Here is a 19,054-nt window from a genome sequence, read left to right as displayed (position 1 = left end):
TGCAGTGTCTCTGAAAACCTCTCAGTAATGGGGGCTCCCAAAAACCGTCCCAGAGATTGGCCAATTTATTCATCGTCAGTGAAAATTCCTTTCGCCCTCTCGTTTCTTGGAGCCCACTCCGCGCAATTTCATTTGCCAGCGTCATATCTTTATTCTGTTGCATTCTCCTAGTATCGACCACACATTTTCCGCATCGAGAGTCAGCCAATGTTTGCAGAGAAGGTCAAGAGAAGTACAGACCGTAATAAAGTACAGTGGTCTAGCCCACTTTCCATAGAAGACAGAATATTCAGTGATACAATAGTATGTATGCTGTTCACCGCAATCTTTCGTACATCTTGAAGTCCGGTGACTTCCAAGGGAAAGGATCGCCATCGGTGGCATCTTCCCTGTATCTCGTGTCAGCGTCACACTCGGCAGATAGGTCCGAGGTGCATACTCCTGAGGACCAAGGACGCGGAGCCCTCGTATGTGGGTATCCTTTCCGCTCATATGGTTCTGCACCACGATAACTTGTAGCACGTACGCGTGTACAGGTTTACTAGAGGAGGATTAACGAGGATCAACAGCATTGGAAAAACAATTCACAACGAGTTCCCATCTTCGTCAGGTTCTGAGGAAACATCAAACGTTATCCAGCCGTCCGGTTTCTCCAAAGTAGCAACCCGTACATCTTGTAGGTCGCTGGGACCAGTTCCTGCACGGATAGCAAGAGTCGATGGGGTGTACGAGTCATCCTGTGGCCAACTAAGGTAGATACTGATTTTCTGAGTTGACTTCAGTCAGTACTAGTAGTATATGCGAAATCGTCCCCGTACCTGAATTGCCACTTTGCGAGGGAACTCTACCGTGATAAAATGAGGCTGGGGGCCATCAGAACTGGACAACACCTCCTCAGTGGGGCCGAGCACGTCAGAAAGAGATCATGCTCACTGCCAGAACGTATCGGGATCCCCGTCTCTAAGGCACTCTGCACCAAACCCAAATTTGTATGAAGAAACTGACCACTTGGCAAGGTGTCCAATATCTGGCCATGGTAGTACGGGGGGCGTGCGAGCTGCAGGAAGCTAGATGAGCATTACTAACTCACAGGCTGGTTTGAACACGATCAAAGAACCAGAGCGAACCTGAGTGCATGAGAGGGAGGCCATCCTTTGGGATTGGTGGACCATTTTGTACAACTGCTGTTACTGTAGACGGTCCTGCAGTTGTGGTTGTGGTAATGTTAGTAGTGGCCATTGTCGACGTCCAGCGCTAAAGTGTATGTAGTGAGTCTAGGGTGACTTCAATAATTACTTAAGTTCAGATATTCAAGTTGATGTATTCCCCAATATTTGACATGCTATAATTTAACGTTTAACGACTAACATGTCACACGACATATGCAAGATACCGCCCTCTCATCTCATGCCAGCTAATAGATCCTAGAGTTCGAGTATGTCCGCAAACTCTAGGATTTATTACTTGACTAAACTACTATACACCTCGAAATGACAAGGTGACTCGGATGAACAAGTCCGCCATCCTTCACATTTTCAACTTATCTCCACAGATGGAACCAACTTTTCCTCTTCACAAGAATAACTACTCACAGAGATGAGTTCTTTTCTTTTCTGTCTTGTTCTGACCTTATCACTGCAGAAAACCCGGAGCCTCGACTCATTAGCGCATCAAACATGTAAATCGATTCCCCGTCCTTTACATTCTCAAGTTTTCATCGCAGACTCGGCTTTCACTACCCCATGGATATTCCAACCTGACGGTGATCGTGATGCACACGTACACGTGCCCCTGCTTACCAGAAACATGAAGTCTTTTGGCGCAAGCGGTATGAACGAACGGGGTCGGGGATTGAGACTTAGTGGTAGGAGATGGTTTCATTCGCCTTGCAGCCGGCATCATGGATTCGCATGGGAGGTACGGGCATGAGCTCTTGGGACTCGGTGACGTCGATGAAGGCGTGTTTCCGCGCCAACAATCGTCTCATTTATGTACAGGACTTCAGGAAATCACGTTTGTAGCTGCGGGATGTGCGTTTTGACCTTTGTTCTGCATCGTTCTCATGATAAAACATCTTACCTGAACGTACGCCATCTGGAGAAGGAGCAGGAGAATCTTGATCATTCTCGTGCGTAGATTTGTCGTACGCTTAAATCTCGGGCGTCCCCCTTGAACTGATATTCATTTCACAGGCTAATTTGATTCCAGTCTTTATATCATCACTGTCTATGACAATCGTAACGGTGCCAGCGCTAGCCCCCGAGTCGCTTATTCTTGGCATATCTTGTGCTATTTTGTGTCTATCAAATTAAACGTTAACTAGTCTTTCTGTCGATGCATAATATTTTTCGACTCGTAGACGTCCATGACCTGTCTTAGCCAAGCGATAAGCGTGACAGGACAGAAATCTGTGGCAGGTCCGAAACCTGATCAACAACCTTTTTCCTTTGACCAAGCCTTGAATATTCACTCATGGATGGATCCTTCAAGGGCCATAGACTGGCTTGGATGGTGCGATTCGAAACCTGCCGATAAATGATTTCCTCCCTTATCACACCTTGACATTCACTTACGAACAGTTCTTCGAAGGTTCATCTCCACTTGGCAAGCGTCCTGGCCTTACACCAGCAGAATCGAAATCTGTATCTCTCGGACTTCGCAGATTTGAAACCTGCCGACGACAAGGTGTTTTCTATGAAAACACGCCTTGACATTCAGTCATGGATGGTTTTCTCGAGGGCCCACCTTAACTGGTCTTGCCAAGTGGTTACCACAACAGATTCAAAATCTGTTTCTCTTGGACTGTGTAGGTTCGAAACCTGTCGAACGACAGTAAACTTTTGTTTTCTATCAGAACACACTTTCACATTCACTAATGGATGCTTTCCTCGAAAGTCCACCCACCTAGTCCTAGTCAGACGGTTACCACAACAGAATCAAAATCTGTTTCTCTTGGTCTGCGCCGGTAGATATTTTTCTATCAAAACACACTTTCACTTTCACTCATTGATGCTTTCCTCGAATGTTCATCTATCTAGTCCTAGTCAGATGGTTACCACAACAGAATCAAAATCTGTTTCTCTTGGTGCACAGGTTCGAAACCTGCCGCCGATAACGTTTTTTCTATCAGAACACGCTTTCACATTCACTCGTTGATGCTTTCCTCGAGGGTTCGCCTATCTAGTCCTAGTCAGACGGTCACCACAACAGAATCAAAATCTGTTTCTCTTGGTCTGCGCCGGTTCGAAACCTGCCGCCGGTAAAGACTTTTCTATCAGTACGCACTTTGGCATTCACTCATTGATGCTTTCCTCGAAGGTCCATCTATCCAGCCCTAGTCAGATGGTTACCACAACAGAATCAAAATCTGTTTCTCTTGTTCTGCGCAGGTTCGAAACCTGCCGCCGATAACGTTTTTTCTATCGGAACACACTTTCACATTCACTCATGGATGCTTCCTCAAAGGTCCATCTAACTGGTATTAGCCAAGTGGCTACCATGACAGAGTCAAAATCTGTTTCTCTTGGAGTTGGTTCGAAACCTGCTGGCAACATTTTTGCGGCGTACAAAATCCTCGGACATTGCGCCCAAACCTCCTTTTTATGTGATAGTTTGTCCATGAAAAGAAATTCACCTTCACGCCCCGCAAGGGTCGTCTGAGAGATATATCCCCGAGGTGCAATGGAAAAAATGACGCTATCAAACCACCGAGTTACAGTTCCCTCCCCACCACCTCTTAATCCTTTCCCCTCCCCACTCCTGATACTCTTCTGCTGTCACACCCACTTGATGGAACTCATCCGTATTTGCAAAAGATGCCATACCCTTCCAAGCATCAAGCGATGGGTCTGCTGCACGCACGATATCACCCAAGTGCATCTCGGGCGGCAAAATCGGACGGAGCGTCCCACGAAGTCTTTCTGGAAGACCAGTAAATTGCGATGGACCGCCGGTAATGAATACATTCTGTGTTTTGCATGAGTTGGACTAGAAGGTCTGAGAAACACAAAGCAGACCTTCACAAGCCTGGCCTTTTCGGCTTCTGAGAACCTTGCCAGGATACTTTGAAGAACTTCACCGAGGCCAGCGGAGTCAACGCCAGCCATTCCTGGTGAGAAATATGTTTCGCACACGCGCCATCGTTCCGTGTTCAGATGTATCCGTGCGCTTCCTGTTGATGGTTCCTGTAAGCATTCATTCGTTGAAGGGATAGAGTCAATACAACCTTCGATGTCTCCCTCTTCATACTGTGGTCTGAAGGCAGAAATAAGTGCAGACCGCTGAGATGTTATGGATGCATGCGTGTGCTGGGCCGTGAACGTCGGGTCATGCATGAGGAGCTTGCTCTCGATAATCCGAAGTTGATTGAATTCCTCCTCTTCATCTGAAGATACAGCCGCAGCATTCTGTTTTATGATGTCAGATTGAATGATTTACTTAGAAAGCAAGTACGACGTACGAGTTTGCGATAAATCTGCCAATCCTCGTCATCCGCTCCGAACATATCCTCTGAAGTGTAAGTGTTAAGAACAATAAATTGGTTAGAAGGATTGTGAAACTTGCCTGCACCCGCTTTCCTTTTCTTCTTCGAAACGCGTTCGTCGGCTGCCAAAGAAGCAATGTTCTTCATCCTAGCTTGTGCGGCTGCACTTTTACGATCAGACAACGCAGCCTTCCGACGTCCCCGTTCCTTTATCTTGTTCATGATAGCCTATTGCTCAGAAAGGTCAGCAAGAGCATCTAAGCAGGCAGACGGCGAGTACCATACCTCTTGCTCACGGCGCAGTCTAGCTGCCCAATCGTCAAAGTTATTCTCCCGCTCTTCCTCCTCTCGTCTCTCCTCGGCTTCCTTCTCCTCTCGTTCTTTCTCCTTCTCTCGTCTTGCACGCGCCCTTGCGTCGAAACCAGCTTTCATAAGTTTCTGCTTCTTCTTTTCTTTTATCCCTTCTTCGTCGAGCTGTGGAACGGGAAGTTCAACATTGCATCGCTTTGAATCAACGCGCGAGACTTACATCCGCATCCGGAACATCGATGAGAGGGAACGAAGGTTCCTCCTACAGTCACGAGTCAAAAGGGAGTAATAAGCGATGATGCACGATGCTTACAATGACATCGTCTTGCCCATCAGGATCCTTCTTACGTGCGCGTTTAACATCGACCTCGAGTTTCTTGATGGTTTCATCGAGGGCAGCTTCGTCATCAAAGCCCTCGACTTGAAGGTTGTGCTGTAGGGAAATTAAGCAGCATGCCTGGTGAGATGCCATGTTCATCGCACCGTCCACTCGCGTTTGTTTTCGCTCTTGCCTTCCTTCAAATTCATAAGGTACTGTAGATCGTTCTCCTTCTTCGCCAACTAAAAATTCATCAGCTTAGTCGAACACTTAATGTTTGTCGCGAGAACAAAGGACACACCTTCTCCATCCGGCTCTTCGCAGCCAACTCCTGTAGTTTCTTTCCTTGTTCTTTTCGTTTCTCTGCTATCCTCGTGAGCTCCTCTTCGGTCTTTTCTTCGACGACAGGTATTGCAAATGGGAACTGGATGATGCGTTCTGCTGCGCGCATGTTTGCGGGGATTTTGAGGGAACGGAGGACAGCAGGGTAGTCAGTGGCGAAGGAGCAGAAATTGTGCAGCATCCACTGCGGGAGGTTAATGACTGAGGAACTACTTAGGACAGCATATGGACGTACGCTTGCTTGTGCAGAGGTCACACGCGTCGGGAAGCTAGAATATTTCAGCTGGATGAGCTTCAGGAGATACTCCGTTGATTGCTGTGTACCCCATGGTATTCTGCCAAGCACGATCAACACACGATTCCCTCAGCTCAAGGATACCGACCGTTTTGCATGACTGAGCACGCCTTTCCCGTTGAGAATGGGGATAACAGATGTGGATGCCGTGTTGAATGAAACAACAAGGCCGTCAGCACCGAATGTGCTGCCGGATGTAGGCTTGTTGTTATGATAAAACGACATCACAGAGTCGACGCAGTAAGTGAGTGAAGGGACCGAATATTGCTCAAACATGAGCTCGGAAGTTACTATGCATTTCGTTCAATGAGGCAGACAACATGAGGAGCTCAAGTACGTACATGCTCTCGAATGTAATGGCGAACAGAGCCTTTCTGTCATGAGCACCGGGTGTTCGATGCCCTCTGCGTCGATTCCCAGCCTCACAAACGCGTAGTCCAACGCATTTTCCTACCTCACCCATCCTCAGCGCCACCCACACAGATTAGCGATGTAGGAAACCCACCATTGCATCGAAATTCAACAACACATCACCTTCCCAAGGTGTCTTGCCCTGGCTCTTCGCACCACTCTCCGTGTCAATTGCGTCACCAAACAGTAACAGCGACTGGTTGAACTTGCGCTCCTTGTACTTGGCGATGACATTAGAAGAAGAGTGGGGAGAGGCAGACGTGCTGAAGCCAAAACGCAAGTTTGAGGAACCATTGTCTATGATGAGGGGGACGGGTTGGGACCGAAAAAGATCATAAGAGTCGGGAGGTGTAATGCTCGGAAGACTGGATGTCGGGACATAGAATATGTTACTTGTTTCAGCTTCATCCATCGAAGGCAAGGTGCAGTCTACAGTTGGTACCAAATACACAGCAGATGAGGCTCGAAAGCGTAAATTGAACAATTACAACCAAGTTACAAAGTGCCGCGCCAAGCCTATTGGCGCTGGCGTGTTTAGGGCTTGGTCAGGATCATCATCACTGGGACTCTTGCAAATTTGTTTGGCCTGCAATACAACTCGATTTCTAGTTCGCCTCGGCATTCATGCCCTCTAGGTTCTAGATACTCATCGCAGCCAGGCTCGTGTCCTGCAGGCTGCAATGAGGGTCATCAGACATGAGTCCATCATTCAGAGCTCGAGCCGTTTTCACAACTAATTCAACCTCAAAAGCATGCAGCATCACAGCTTAAACTATGGTCCTTTAATTCCACGTTCGTAGCACGTCGTCTCTCGGGATAATCATCGGCGATCGCTCAATGCTCAAAGGTAATGACCCAACTAGAGTTGTGCCGTTCCATCATACGGTTTGGGTCGCATTTTATCGTCTATCATCCGTCAGCGAGTCCCTGGTGATTCCCCAGATGTAACTGGCTCTTCGCACTAATCTCCGCGTCGATTCCGTCACCAAACAACAACAGCGACTGGTTCAACAACTTGCGTTCATTGTACTTGGCGATGACATTGGGAGAGGAATGGGGGGACAGAGGTGCTGAAGTCAACCCGCAGGTTTGAGGAGCCATTGTGGGGGACCCGCTGGGATCGAAAGGGATTGTAGTAGTCGGGGGTGTGATGCCCGGTGATAGAGTGTCAACTTCAGCTATGAATGTTACCGACGGTCATCGTTCCAAGCTGCATTTCAAAGTTACCGATTACACTGCGGATGATCGATCAAGGCGCTCGAAAGCGTGAGACTGAACGATCACTTACTAGTTGCATGGTACTGTTGGCGCCAGTCTAGGACCAAGTGATGCAAATTGTTCAGCTTGCAATGTAACCCTTCGGGTTCTAGTTAACCTCCATTGTGCTAACAACTGTTTAGGCAATATTTGAATAATAATCACAGGACCGAAATGATAAGAATAAACTGCCAGTGATTTCGCTGATGGTGGCACAGCAGGTGTCTGAGTCTGGTGTTCATTGTAGCTGAAAGGATCCCAGATGAGAAATCTGAATATGAAGTTGAGACTCATTGACATCACTCAGAGTAATTACTAGGATGCTTGCTATCACTTACCAAATTTTTTTGTCATCTGTAAACTTAGAGATTGTCTCACAAGTCTCTTCACAACTGGATGGAGTCACTATTCCCCAATGATCCAAGTCAATGCCCTTGATGAATACATGTTGGACTTGTGTTATCCTGTGTAAAACTATAAGTCAAGGTGAGCACTGATGTGTCCTTCCTTGCACGTTGTTGACATGAAGAACACCCCAAAACCATTTCTGTTTTAGACATCCTTCATGTCACTTATGTGGGAGAAAGGACATTTGAGATGTTGGTGTCAATTACGTGGGAGGAAGGACATTTTAATGTTGGTGTCAATTACTTTGTGTCAACAACGTGCAAGGAAGGCCAGAGGAAGCATGGTGGGAAGCTGATGGCAGAGTTCTGTTCTTATTACGTGTCAGCCCTGGATAGGAATACCAATTACAGTATTTCTCAATTACGTGTGAGCAAGGGCACAAGGTAACTTGAAGTAGAAATTCAGTTTCATTTCTACTACATAATATGTAATATTTACATGATTCAAGCATGGCCTCGAACAGATTCCTTGTATTTTGCTTCTTTTTGATCACTGATTCACCATCTGAGTCCTAATTCTTGGAGCTAAAATTCTGAGCCGCAGACTTGGAGACGTAAGCGCTATTCGGTTTGTTATTTCAACTTATACTCTCCGCTACTCCGCTAGTCACCGCGCCTCTAATTGCTCGTCAGGCTCTACATCACAACGCTAGTACTTGGCCTATTAATTTTTAATAAGAGAAGTTCTTGGTTACGACTGCTTCGCTACCACTGCTTATCAACCGAACTAGATCCAGTCAATTGAAATGTTTCCCCGAGATCGATCAGGCAGTGCCTACCACCTCCACCCTCTCCTCCACCGCCCATTCAAGTTGCACTTACCTAAACTTTAGTTCGCCTTCAGGCCATGTGACAACCATTGCATCTTCTTCTGTTGCCGATCTGCTGTTTGGGATAATGAGTTACCGAATTTATTTGATTAACCATGTAGTAAGTGCTGCCCGGCCTGCCCCTTAGTTTGCCAATGGTGAGGCCTGAGGCCTAGGCATGTGTTCTACTTGCCTAAATCTTCATATCTATGACACTGCCTGCTGTCCGGATGGGCATATAAAAGCAATAGCTTACAGACCCTCACCCGACCACTAGTCTTCCCCCGACCACCACCAATATGCCTACATATGTCTCGAATCATGGCTCCTGGCATAGTAACCCAGTGACTCCTCATCGCAATACCCCGCACTACGATCCTCAGGTGTCATGGGACACGTTACCGATGTATGTCCTTCGCGCCCTATGATTTGATTTTCTCATAATCACCCTTATACGCAGGTGGCCGGACGTCCGAGTCCACCATTTCAATTCCACCGTGTCTAACGAGCCGTGGCAGAACGACATCCCTCCTTCACTCTCAATTTATATACCTCCGCATCTGGCTGCGGTATATCGCTTTTCGCCGCCGCCGCACGGTGGAAATATACCCACTTACCGCCCATCACCTCATAATCATCCCCCGTCTCCCCTCCTACACTGCAGATGGCTACATGAAGACCAAATTTGCGGATTCCAAGGAACGCTGGAGGCGCTAAAAGCGCACTGTAAAGCGCACTTCAGTACCGGTCCTCCACACGCACAGATAGAATGTCGCTGGGACCGTTGTAATTATAAAAAGCGTTCCAACTCTAAAATACGTTCTATGCGCAGGGATTGTCTTTGGCGCCACACGTCTGAGGTCCATTTGGGAATGAAGAGGGTCACCTAGGCGAGCTCGCCCCTTCGTCCATCCTTGCTGTATCTATATCCTTGCTGTATCCTTGCTAGCTGTGTTGCTATGTCGATCCTTATCGATCGTTCGTCGTTGACTCTCATGTCATAGTTTTCTATGTTGACACCAAAAAATGACACAATCATTCTAGCCTCTTGAATATTATGGCATCAATAGTGAGGAGCCCGTCATTGAAAAAGCCGGCACGGCTTAGTTGAAAGTCTTGAACGAGGCTGTGACACGCCTGCGTGTCCAAAGTTCCCTGCAAGAACGGAATTGATTAGATCATCCTGCTAGGCGGATTAGTCGTCGCTCTCTCGAATAGAACGACTAAAATTACAACATATTATAATGAGAACAGGAAACGTGTTCACACCCTGATCCAATACCAACCAAGATCTTTTCTCTTCTTTCTCCTCTTCGTTCGGAATGCGATCGCCGCCGACCCTGCAGGCGAGCCTTGACATCTCCGTTTGTCACTAGCCCGGCGCCACTAGATCCTTTGAAAACACCTGGGAGTGTCCCTGCAGACGATGCTATGATGAGGTCGAGAGAATCAGCAACATCGAAGTCTGGGTAGACCGAACCCGTTATAGACCGTTTCCCCAAATCCTCGCGAGCTTAAGCGAATCAACACTAGCGCAACCGACAGCAGTGCGATCATAGTCGTTGGACCCAAAGCTAGCAAATATGTTGGGAACTGATAGATCCATCCAACCGTCTCGACCCGCACCGAGCCGGTAACTGGTATAAACATCTTGGCAGGTATTGCTTCGTAAGTATGATTGCAGGATTGTGCTATCATTGAATGTAGTCGCCGACAAGTCACGTCCGCGGTAAGACCTTGCTGATACACTGTATATATTGTCCCAGTCTCGTGTCCTTCTTGTTCTTGAGAACCGGAATAAATTCACGCAACGAAATTGGTGTCGATTGTGATGCTCAGTCCCGATCCGTTATACCGACCGTTGTTCGGAAGTATGCCACCTATGTCAAAGATAACATGAGATCTGATCACAACCAAGAAAAGGTGATTCCGCATCAGTGGATATATTATAGGATGCACCGTTGTGGTCGTTAAATTAAAGAGGTTGCCTGCTGCGGAAAGTCCAGCTGATCCTAATGCACTTTGCACCTTGGAGCTAGTGAAAAAAACGTCAACAGGTGTATGATTGCGTCAGCGAGGACCAGACTCACCGTCCCTACTGCCTGTGTGAGGGGGCGCCAATAAACCGTGTCGTAACATAGCACCCTAAATCAAACGATGACGGCCAGGAACTTCCACCCGAAGTTGATCATAGAACTGAAAGAAATTTCCCTACCAGAAGCTGGTTCTGAAACAAAGTTATATGAAGGCTCAAGTGAGCGGAGGCTGAAAAGCTATATGCAAATCGTTGTTGGCTGCGATGCAAGATTCAAAAGCGTTGTTGACGAAAAGAGTTAGCAGCTTAGCTCCATAGTTTGTCTGATCATCACACGATTTATCAATCGTGCACCGGCATTTTGGCGTCACTTCGGTGGTCTCATGTGACATCTGCAGAAGTCGAGACAGTACTACTGTCATGCGCGACCAAAGCAACCACGATTCAAGCAGGAGCAGGTTCGCATTGGATAGTACATGAAGGAGCGACCGTGTTCCTTCGTATAGTCTCAGGCTAGGGCTGTACTGGGGAGACCAGAGTGGACTGATTGCGCCGCACTGATAAAAGTGTCAAGTCAATCTGATTGCCAGTGCTCAGCGCCCAGCGCTCCCCGTTGATGGAGGATGCAAATGTGTTGCTATAGACTTGCCTGCAGAGTGGAATTCAAGACATATTTGAGGGTTTTAAACGCGTCAAAACGTTCAAATGTGTACAAAAAGAAAGCGCAGGGCTATATACAACGCCAGATCTGAGGGGACTCGTAGCCTCTGTCGTCGAAGGCAAGTTCAAGAAATTTCTTACGTAACTCCAAGCTTGCTTCAATCTGCTTTAGCCTTTTCAATCTGGTGCTTTCATGATCTTACGGACTTTCAGATCACAGTAATAGTACTACTTAGTGCTACTTATCACCGTCTTTCATCGCCGATCATCCTCTGAGTCTCTAAAAGCACCGTATGCCAATGGTCGACAGTGATCTTCCACGACTGTCGCATTCAGATGACTATCAAAGGTATGGTAGACAGATGATACTTGATGGCTTTGGCTTAGAAGGTGCGCCAAAATGTGGATCCATCCGCAACAACTTCATGATGCAAACCACTTAACAGGTCAGCTAAAACTACAGAACTCATCTGTCGTGGTCGTTGGAGCAGGGGGGCTTGGCTGTCCTGCATTACAATATCTCGCTGCAGCCGGCGTAGGTACGTAGGCCTGCCTTTCAAACAACCCGGAGGAACTCACGTTTGCTAGATAGGTCGCCTAGGCATAATTGACCATGACACGGTCGAATTGTCCAATCTCCAACGCCAGATCCTTCACACGGATAAATCGATCGGCAGCCCGAAAGCCGTATCTGCAGCCCAAGCCATCACTGCTTTGAACCCACGCGTCAATATTGACGTATGTCCCACGGCTCTCGATTCATCCAATGCGCTTTCTATTCTCGCCCCGTATGATGTGATCCTCGACTGCACAGACAATGCTCCCACACGCTACCTCCTTTCTGATAGCGCCGTCAGGCTTAAAAAGCCTCTCGTCAGCGGCGCTGCTCAGAAATTCGATGGCCAGCTTTGCATATATAATCTGGGGGATGACGGCCCCTGCTATCGCTGCATATTTCCGAAGCCACCTGCGCCAGAAATGGCAGGATCGTGCGAGGAGACAGGTATACTAGGCGCTGTGACCGGGATCATTGGAAATCTGCAGGCACTTGAAGCGATAAAGCTCATCACTGGTCTCCACGGTGAGTCGTACCAGTTGTTGCAGGGCTTATAGTTTCTGAAAGATCAACAAGATGGCAAAGCTTCTCTACTACTTTTCAGCGCTCTATCTGTTCCTCCGTTTCGTACCGTGAAGCTAAGATCAAGAAAACCCACCTGCGCTGCGTGTGGGATCGAGGGCCAGAAAATTGGCACCATTGAAGAAACAGATTATGTGGCATTTTGTGGTGGCGCGCGGCCAAATTGGTTGGAGCGTGGTCTCGAAGTCGGCAGGCCTGAATCACGGATATACGTCAAAGAACTGAAATCCGCCTTCGAATCAAACATAAATCATACCATCATCGATGTGCGGCCGAGAACCGAGTTTGGTATATGTCGTCTCCCGAGGTCTACGAGTAAGTGATTTCCATGCTGGAGGCGCAGTCATCTCACCAGCCTGTTTAGGTGTCCCGCTCAATATCCTACTGGCTAACCCAGTGCCTCATCTTCCCTCAGACAAGTCCTGTCAGGTGTTTGTTCTGTGCAGATTAGGCAACGACTCTCAAATTGCTGCGGACGCCATCAGGGCAATCGACTCCAATCTGATTGTAAAAGATGTTGTCGGAGGCTTACGTGCGTGGTCAAATGAGATAGATCCATCATTTCCTGTATATTGAGGTAAATTACACTTGTGGCTCTTTCATACGATGATCTATGGTAGAAGCTGGTAACTACACGGTGGACCTCGAATTGGGATCCAAGATAATACATGTGTTTGATCTTCCTTTTCACTTTCCTAGAAATGAATATGAGAAAGGGCAAGCCAACAAGGGAATCCACCTACTTAGACCTGCCTTCAGCCACTTAGGTATCTTCTTCTCGGTACTTGTGCTCGACTTTGTTGTGGGAGGTGTAGCGGACTTCTCCACCTTGGGAGGTTCGGCGTCAACACTGAGGGATTTCGGTAGCTCGATCGCGCTTGCTGCAATGGATGGCAAGAGGGGTGCAGGGACATTCGTGCCTGTGAGCCTCGTGAAGAACAGCGCACGACTTCACCATAAATGGACCTACCATTCAAGGATTCATCTTCGAAACGCAGAAGGAGTACTGATGATGGGGCAAGCTGCAGTTGTGCCAAGCTTAAATCACGGACATCTGGGTCTGATACCTTCAGGTCGCGCTTGGGCGGAGATTGATCTACGAACGATGTCAAAGCCCGACCCATCTCAAGCGGCCAACATACGCACATAGGATGAACTTGATCGACTTGACATCATCTCGGAGGGACGACCGCACAAATGCGTACACAGAACGAATTTTGTCTGTAGAGGGAAATATCTTCTCCAGCTGTGTTCGATCAGAGAATCTGACACGTATCGTTGTCTGCGTGTATTCAGCCCAGGCTTAAGTGACTTGGGACAGAAGAGACGCACATTCGGCCATCGATCTCTCTTTGACTTCTCTGCTGCCTCCCGCTGAGCTCGTACTCGTAGTGGGGCATCAACTAATGATCGTGTCCGGGCGCTTAATGTTGCTTGGGCAGCCTTTAAGTCGGCAGGAGATAGGGTGAAATAGGAGTCTGGTAGTTCTTCTACTGTAGAACTTTACAGTTAGCTACGTGGCAGTGTTTCGAAACGTGGCAACCCACGAGTGCTGGTCGTTGATGTTGGAGGCTTATACACCTTACACTCGGTCGCAGGGACGTCACCCACACTACTGGAGCCTGGCGTGGATGCCCCACTACCTTGCGTAGGCGTAGATGATTGTGAATTCTCAGCCATGGACGTTGGGTTCAAATTAGGTAGGTGACTGATCAGAAGAAAGATCTGTATTGGTACATAGTATAACAATAAATAAACGTTTCGCTGTCTTACAATCTACAAACACGCCAGAAAGTTTTACAAAGGACCTGTAGATGGAAGGAAGGTCAGTATCATGGTAAATTTCTCAATTCAAGAGAATGAAAAATCATCAGAGGCTGCAGAAGTTGTCTCAGCGCACTCGCCTCAGGGCTGGCGGGCGAGCTAACCTTTTGGTGTAAGACGAGTGAATCGAACGCAAATTACTTGTAACATCATGAAAAAAGATATGACAGACTGAAGACTTACCAGCTGCCATACGCTCACATCCACGTCAGCGGAGGATGAGAAAGAAAATGGGACAAAGGAGAGTGAGGCTGACTCAAAATCTACAAGTAGCAGCATTATTTATATTTATTTGATTGGCTTATTAAGCCAATATGTCCGAGATCGATGACCCTTTGTTCTAAGACATTGCATTGTCTATCCATAAACTCTCCTCATGCCACACAATCATCACGAAGGGCACTGCAGCCACGAGAGCAACGACAACGATCATGATCATGATCATGGAACCAGCGACCTTGGCCCAAATGACAATCTGTTCCCGCACATCGACAGCGCTAACGTCGTCGCACTCAACGCCACAAGGGAAGGTTCAGTGGTCGTTAAACCCTGGAATCAGAGGAACAACGAGGAAGCTGTATGCCACATCTTTCACACATGTCCCATGTTCAAGTATTGATCACCTTAAAATTATTCCTAGTTTCTAGAGTCGGATGCCGACGATCAGTTGTAAGGTCTCGCTGAATCGAGATCTCGACATTATGCAGCTCAAATAACATTCTATTGAGAATTATACGTATCCCTTTCACCGGATCTGTTAGGCTCCGGTCTTTACTATTGAAGACGGGCCCGGGTGACCAGACCCCAACGAAAGTCGCTCTGGTTGGTCTAAATTCCTATTTATCGACATGTTATTTACCGCCTGCGTGTAGTTTTCCAATCAGCCTAGCATAGATTTCAACGACGTTTCCGATAAGGCGCCTGTTCAAGAATTCGATATCCCTCAGGACAGGAATATTGCGGAGTACGCTGTCAAGTACATTTATTCTTTTTCTCCGCGAAAGTCGTATTGATGTCAACTCTTCAGGACGGCAAAGTTCAACAACGTTTCCTCCCTGACGTTATTCTTCCCCGCCTCGCAGGGTGCGGACACGACGAGGATTTATTATGTTGGTCTCCTTGGTCATTGGACTGAGGTATGCCAGTTCCTGAACCACTGTTTTCGATTCTCAAGACTCGTTCATTCCCTCAGCGCAAGAGCGATCCAGTCATCACCGTCTACGAAACTCAGGCTAACCTTGCCGACCACGAAAGGATTCAGGGAACAGACGGCAATTTCAGTACAACGCCATCCTAATAAAATGCAGAATTCCTATACCATGATTACAATGCGAGTTCTTGGAATGTGTGTACAAGATAGCATGCAAGTGCGTATGATGTATAGTAGAGCATAACAATCAATGTAAAAGTCTGAAACCATGCTTGACGTCGCCTACATTCACAGTATATCCGTCCATATTGTTCTCAAGGTACAAACAACGCCTTGAAGAACCAGGCTCCAAAGCCGATGAAGAAAGTGAGTCAATCTCAATCACGAGGGGTTCATCCCTTGTCCGTTCGCATTTCGTTGCATAACGACTGCATCATCTCACTATTCACCGTCCCCACGCCGCCAAGATGCATGCCCCCGCTGATTTGCCTCTGCGGTACCCCCGCCGCCGCCCTGTTCATGTCGAGTTATCAACATATCCTCACGCACGCGTACCATTAAACAACTCACAAACATATTCATTGGCACATTCGCTCCATTCGAAAACGGACTCATGTTCTGCATTCCCACACCAGGTGCTGGTGCTTGTACCTCCTGCTGCATTGCTCCCGTTTGTAGTTGTTGTTGGTGCTGCTGCTGCATTTGTCGTTGCCGCTGCCGCATCTGCTGTTGCAGTGCGAGTTGTTGCATGAAGTGCCTTTGCTGCTGCGGGTCAAGGCCCTGAAGTCGCGTGAGCATCTCGGGGGTAAACACGCCTGGGGGTTGTAGTTGTGCTTGTTGTTGCAATTGCAGTTGCGGTTGCGGTTGTTGTTGCGGTTGCATTTGCATTTGCGGTTTTGGGGCGTCGACTTTGCTAGAGCCTGGCAGATCTGGAAGTCCAGTAAGAGGGAACACTGCGCCTACTAGCACACTATTCATCGGGAACACGATCATATTGTGTGACATAGGCCCAGAAGGAAGTTGCCACGCCGCTATGCCAAACTAAATATCAAAGAATATCAGTAGGGATGACAGGAAGGAAGAATGAACGGAACACTCGCTGTTCGTGCTTCCATCATAGTCTTCATCAACACGTGATGAACCATGTCATTCAATTTCTGTTCAATGTTCCGTGCTTGGGGCTTGAATTGGACCATCACAGCAGATTGATGGTGTTTCTGAAGCCACGACTTTAATTCTAAGGGATCCTTCACTCCTTCTTGTGATATATTGATGAACATTCTCTCAGGCCATGTTTCCGTGTGACTGCACGAGGAATTAGTACTAGACCATAGGAACTGTTCGATAACGTACAGTTGACCCTTGTAATTAACGGTGGCCACTTGCACTTCGCACCCCTTTGATTGTCCAGCATGCTGTATAGTGAAGGTGAAAGAGCCTTCCCATTGCTTTGGCCCCCCTGAGGTTGCTGAGGTCGAGGCCTGGGGCTGAGACTGATGTTGCTGATGTTGAGAAGTAGATCCAGAGGCAGGCGGATGGGCTGGTCGGGGCTTAGGTGAACCGGAAAAGGTTGGTCCCTGGATACCAGTTCTGTTGAGTAACTTATGCATTTGCGCGGCGAGCGCTGGATTCTGGAATCCTGTTGTTCCCGAACGCGCCTGCATGAGCACTAATGCCTGCTGATCTGTCAGCGGTGGCTTTTGATCTGTGACTGATGGCTTCTGCTCCTCCATAGGCGCAGATACGGGCGCAGACACCGTTGGTGGTGCTGCATCCTCCGACTTCATGTTGCTCGCCGTCAGTTGAGGCTGAGACTGAGACTGAGACTGAGGTGTGTCTCCCGACCCTCCTGCACCTGAATTCGAACCACCCATCGCAGGCCTACTCGCTATTTGATACAAAAATTGCTTGATCTTCATGAACTGCTGAAATTTCGTGCCGCGCTCCATCTTAAGCGACTCGATATCGGCAGCATTCCCGGCAGATTGTACTTCCTGGATTTTGGCATCGAGGGCTTTGATCTCGACTTCGAGAGCTTTTCCACGCTCGACTACTATGTTGATGTTGGGGTGGGATATGTGCTGCGCGAAGGAAGCATTGGGGTTCGGACCATTGGAATGTGGGTGTGCGGCGGGTGCTGCAGGGGGTTTTACTGGACTAGGTGTAGAGGTCGTAGTTGCGTGCGGCGGTATGGGGGAAGGCTGGAGCAGTTGCGGATTTGGCTGAGGAGGTAGGACAGAAGGTGGGACAGAAGGTGTGGGAACCTGCCGAGAGGGCGGTCTCTGGCCTATTGGACCGGCACCTCCTCCAGGAGGACGCGGGCTAAGTGCTGGTGAGCTTTTCTCGCTGACTCTCTGTCGTTTCGTGTCTGGTGTTTGAGGGGACTCGTTTGAACGCTTTGCAGCGTCTGGAATTTGTGAGCGCGGGAATGAGAGGGAGGTTGTTCGCGAAAGCTCACTGAGTTTTGGGGTCTGCACATGCGATAGTGGGGGAAATCCAGAAAGCATGAGTATATGCGGTGGGTAGACAGTGAACCAGGGATTAGTTTGTGGAGTTGGTGCTGAGGTCTGAGGGAGAAGAGTTTTCAATGACAACGCGACGGACATAAATGTGAACTGACGGCAGACTGAACATCCTGGAACTGTTGTATTTGTTGTAGTGTGACAAGACTCAGATTGATTTTTCTCTGTGAGGCAGGTCAAATTAATGTGAAAAGTTGATCCAAGAGTGCTGACCTTCTTGAGCTCTACCGGTAGCGTGTCCCATGATACTGAGTCGAGATGCGGAAGGGTATTCCATGCGGGCCTTTGCGCAGAGTCGGGTGGACTTCCAGCGATATGTATTATATGTGACACGTGTATTCGACCATCCTTCGGACCAGCCAAGGCGAGCAAGTTATGCAAGATGTCGAAGAACTTCCATCACAGCTTAGAGTGAGAAGTGGGTCAAGGTACGGTAGTACACACCTCGATAGCAGCAACCATTCCCTCCAGGGCGGACAGCCCCCTCACACCGATCGTGGAGCCAATTCCTAGCCCCCTTGGATCCTCGCGCAATTCCTTCATCACGAGATTCGGGGGGAGAAAGAAACGTTTTGATAACAGCGGATTGGGATATGCGTCCGCAGCGCCATACGTCACTAAAGCTAGTCGGAACTAAACACATCGGCCATACTCAGCATGTTACTTGACAGAAGAATGATCCAGGTAAAACGCACATTATGCCCGCTGTATGCTTCGTTCAGACGCTTGAGAATAGGCAGGATGTACGCTGTGAACACACGGGTCCATTCTGTAGCGAGCGCTAGAGAGGCATCGATGACACAGGCGACGGCGAGTACTTCCTGACCCTGAGCTTGGACTTCAAGTTGTGGTACTTGTTGCTGCGATTGCAACTGATTGGACATGGGAGAAAGTTTGGAAAAGGTAACGATCACACTGGCAAGACCTGCTTTCAAGGGGTTTCAAAGACCACAACGAACCACAACGACGTCAAGCAGAATATCGCGGAGTCAAATTATGATGGAACGTGGTCAATGCGATTTCACGGGGGTTTCAACGCTAGGTCCATCCGACGGTCGTGCGTTCCTTCATAATATCAAGAATCTTTTGTCAC

The 19,054-nt window shown here is 48.1% G+C and overlaps 8 protein-coding genes across 8 annotated transcripts; 3 read left to right on the top strand and 5 right to left on the bottom strand.

The window, feature by feature from the left end:
- Positions 1–316: 316 nt before the first annotated feature.
- DFJ58DRAFT_713936 (anaphase-promoting complex, subunit 10-domain-containing protein) lies at positions 317–1,239 on the bottom strand (the record flags this gene model as incomplete). The annotated part of the gene is made up of 6 exons (XM_041383965.1): positions 317–389; positions 440–541; positions 589–767; positions 819–879; positions 934–1,057; positions 1,128–1,239. 6 exons carry the CDS (start codon positions 1,237–1,239, stop codon positions 317–319), a joined length of 651 nt encoding a protein of 216 aa, XP_041249017.1.
- A 2,421-nt stretch (positions 1,240–3,660) lies between these two features.
- DFJ58DRAFT_22462 (uncharacterized protein) lies at positions 3,661–6,714 on the bottom strand. Its single transcript, XM_041379333.1, has 14 exons — positions 6,254–6,714; positions 6,090–6,198; positions 5,837–6,038; positions 5,689–5,788; positions 5,413–5,637; positions 5,276–5,353; positions 5,106–5,225; positions 5,013–5,054; positions 4,769–4,957; positions 4,564–4,711; positions 4,460–4,509; positions 4,226–4,406; positions 4,017–4,171; positions 3,661–3,966 (listed from the first exon to the last, which is right to left on the bottom strand). The coding sequence occupies exons 1-14, from the start codon at positions 6,569–6,571 to the stop codon at positions 3,700–3,702; spliced, it is 2,184 nt and encodes a 727-aa protein (XP_041249016.1). The 5' UTR covers positions 6,572–6,714; the 3' UTR covers positions 3,661–3,699.
- DFJ58DRAFT_764300 (uncharacterized protein) lies at positions 6,708–7,646 on the bottom strand. The gene is made up of 2 exons (XM_041388670.1): positions 7,448–7,646; positions 6,708–7,394 (listed from the first exon to the last, which is right to left on the bottom strand). The coding sequence occupies exon 2, from the start codon at positions 7,258–7,260 to the stop codon at positions 7,069–7,071; it is 192 nt and encodes a 63-aa protein (XP_041249015.1). The 5' UTR covers positions 7,261–7,394; positions 7,448–7,646; the 3' UTR covers positions 6,708–7,068.
- Positions 7,647–8,391: 745 nt separating this feature from the next.
- On the top strand, positions 8,392–9,715 carry DFJ58DRAFT_764296 (uncharacterized protein). The gene is made up of 3 exons (XM_041388669.1): positions 8,392–8,753; positions 8,910–9,038; positions 9,093–9,715. The coding sequence occupies exons 1-3, from the start codon at positions 8,749–8,751 to the stop codon at positions 9,520–9,522; spliced, it is 564 nt and encodes a 187-aa protein (XP_041249014.1). The 5' UTR covers positions 8,392–8,748; the 3' UTR covers positions 9,523–9,715.
- Positions 9,716–11,620: 1,905 nt separating this feature from the next.
- DFJ58DRAFT_722931 (uncharacterized protein) lies at positions 11,621–13,041 on the top strand (the record flags this gene model as incomplete). Its single annotated transcript, XM_041384935.1, has 5 exons — positions 11,621–11,717; positions 11,774–11,866; positions 11,920–12,408; positions 12,460–12,780; positions 12,830–13,041. 5 exons carry the CDS (start codon positions 11,621–11,623, stop codon positions 13,039–13,041), a joined length of 1,212 nt encoding a protein of 403 aa, XP_041249013.1.
- A 55-nt stretch (positions 13,042–13,096) lies between these two features.
- DFJ58DRAFT_22406 (uncharacterized protein) lies at positions 13,097–14,533 on the bottom strand. The gene is made up of 6 exons (XM_041379330.1): positions 14,013–14,533; positions 13,798–13,958; positions 13,612–13,747; positions 13,436–13,561; positions 13,209–13,385; positions 13,097–13,160 (listed from the first exon to the last, which is right to left on the bottom strand). Exons 1-6 carry the CDS (start codon positions 14,143–14,145, stop codon positions 13,153–13,155), a joined length of 741 nt encoding a protein of 246 aa, XP_041249012.1. The 5' UTR covers positions 14,146–14,533; the 3' UTR covers positions 13,097–13,152.
- A 132-nt stretch (positions 14,534–14,665) lies between these two features.
- DFJ58DRAFT_713932 (galactose-binding domain-like protein) lies at positions 14,666–15,586 on the top strand (the record flags this gene model as incomplete). The annotated part of the gene is made up of 6 exons (XM_041383964.1): positions 14,666–14,866; positions 14,930–14,958; positions 15,018–15,111; positions 15,162–15,265; positions 15,317–15,425; positions 15,482–15,586. The coding sequence occupies 6 exons, from the start codon at positions 14,666–14,668 to the stop codon at positions 15,584–15,586; spliced, it is 642 nt and encodes a 213-aa protein (XP_041249011.1).
- Positions 15,395–19,053, bottom strand: DFJ58DRAFT_22358 (uncharacterized protein). The gene is made up of 8 exons (XM_041379329.1): positions 18,657–19,053; positions 18,406–18,594; positions 18,175–18,354; positions 18,060–18,125; positions 16,793–18,006; positions 16,540–16,744; positions 16,010–16,480; positions 15,395–15,952 (listed from the first exon to the last, which is right to left on the bottom strand). The coding sequence occupies exons 1-8, from the start codon at positions 18,843–18,845 to the stop codon at positions 15,881–15,883; spliced, it is 2,586 nt and encodes an 861-aa protein (XP_041249010.1). The 5' UTR covers positions 18,846–19,053; the 3' UTR covers positions 15,395–15,880.
- Between the last annotated feature and the right edge of the window lies 1 nt (position 19,054).

This window comes from Suillus subalutaceus (assembly GCF_016647625.1).
Source record: "Suillus subalutaceus strain FC151 chromosome Unknown DFJ58scaffold_10, whole genome shotgun sequence".
Classification (NCBI taxonomy): Eukaryota; Fungi; Basidiomycota; class Agaricomycetes; order Boletales; family Suillaceae; genus Suillus; species Suillus subalutaceus.
This window is presented reverse-complemented; position numbering and strand designations above follow the sequence as displayed.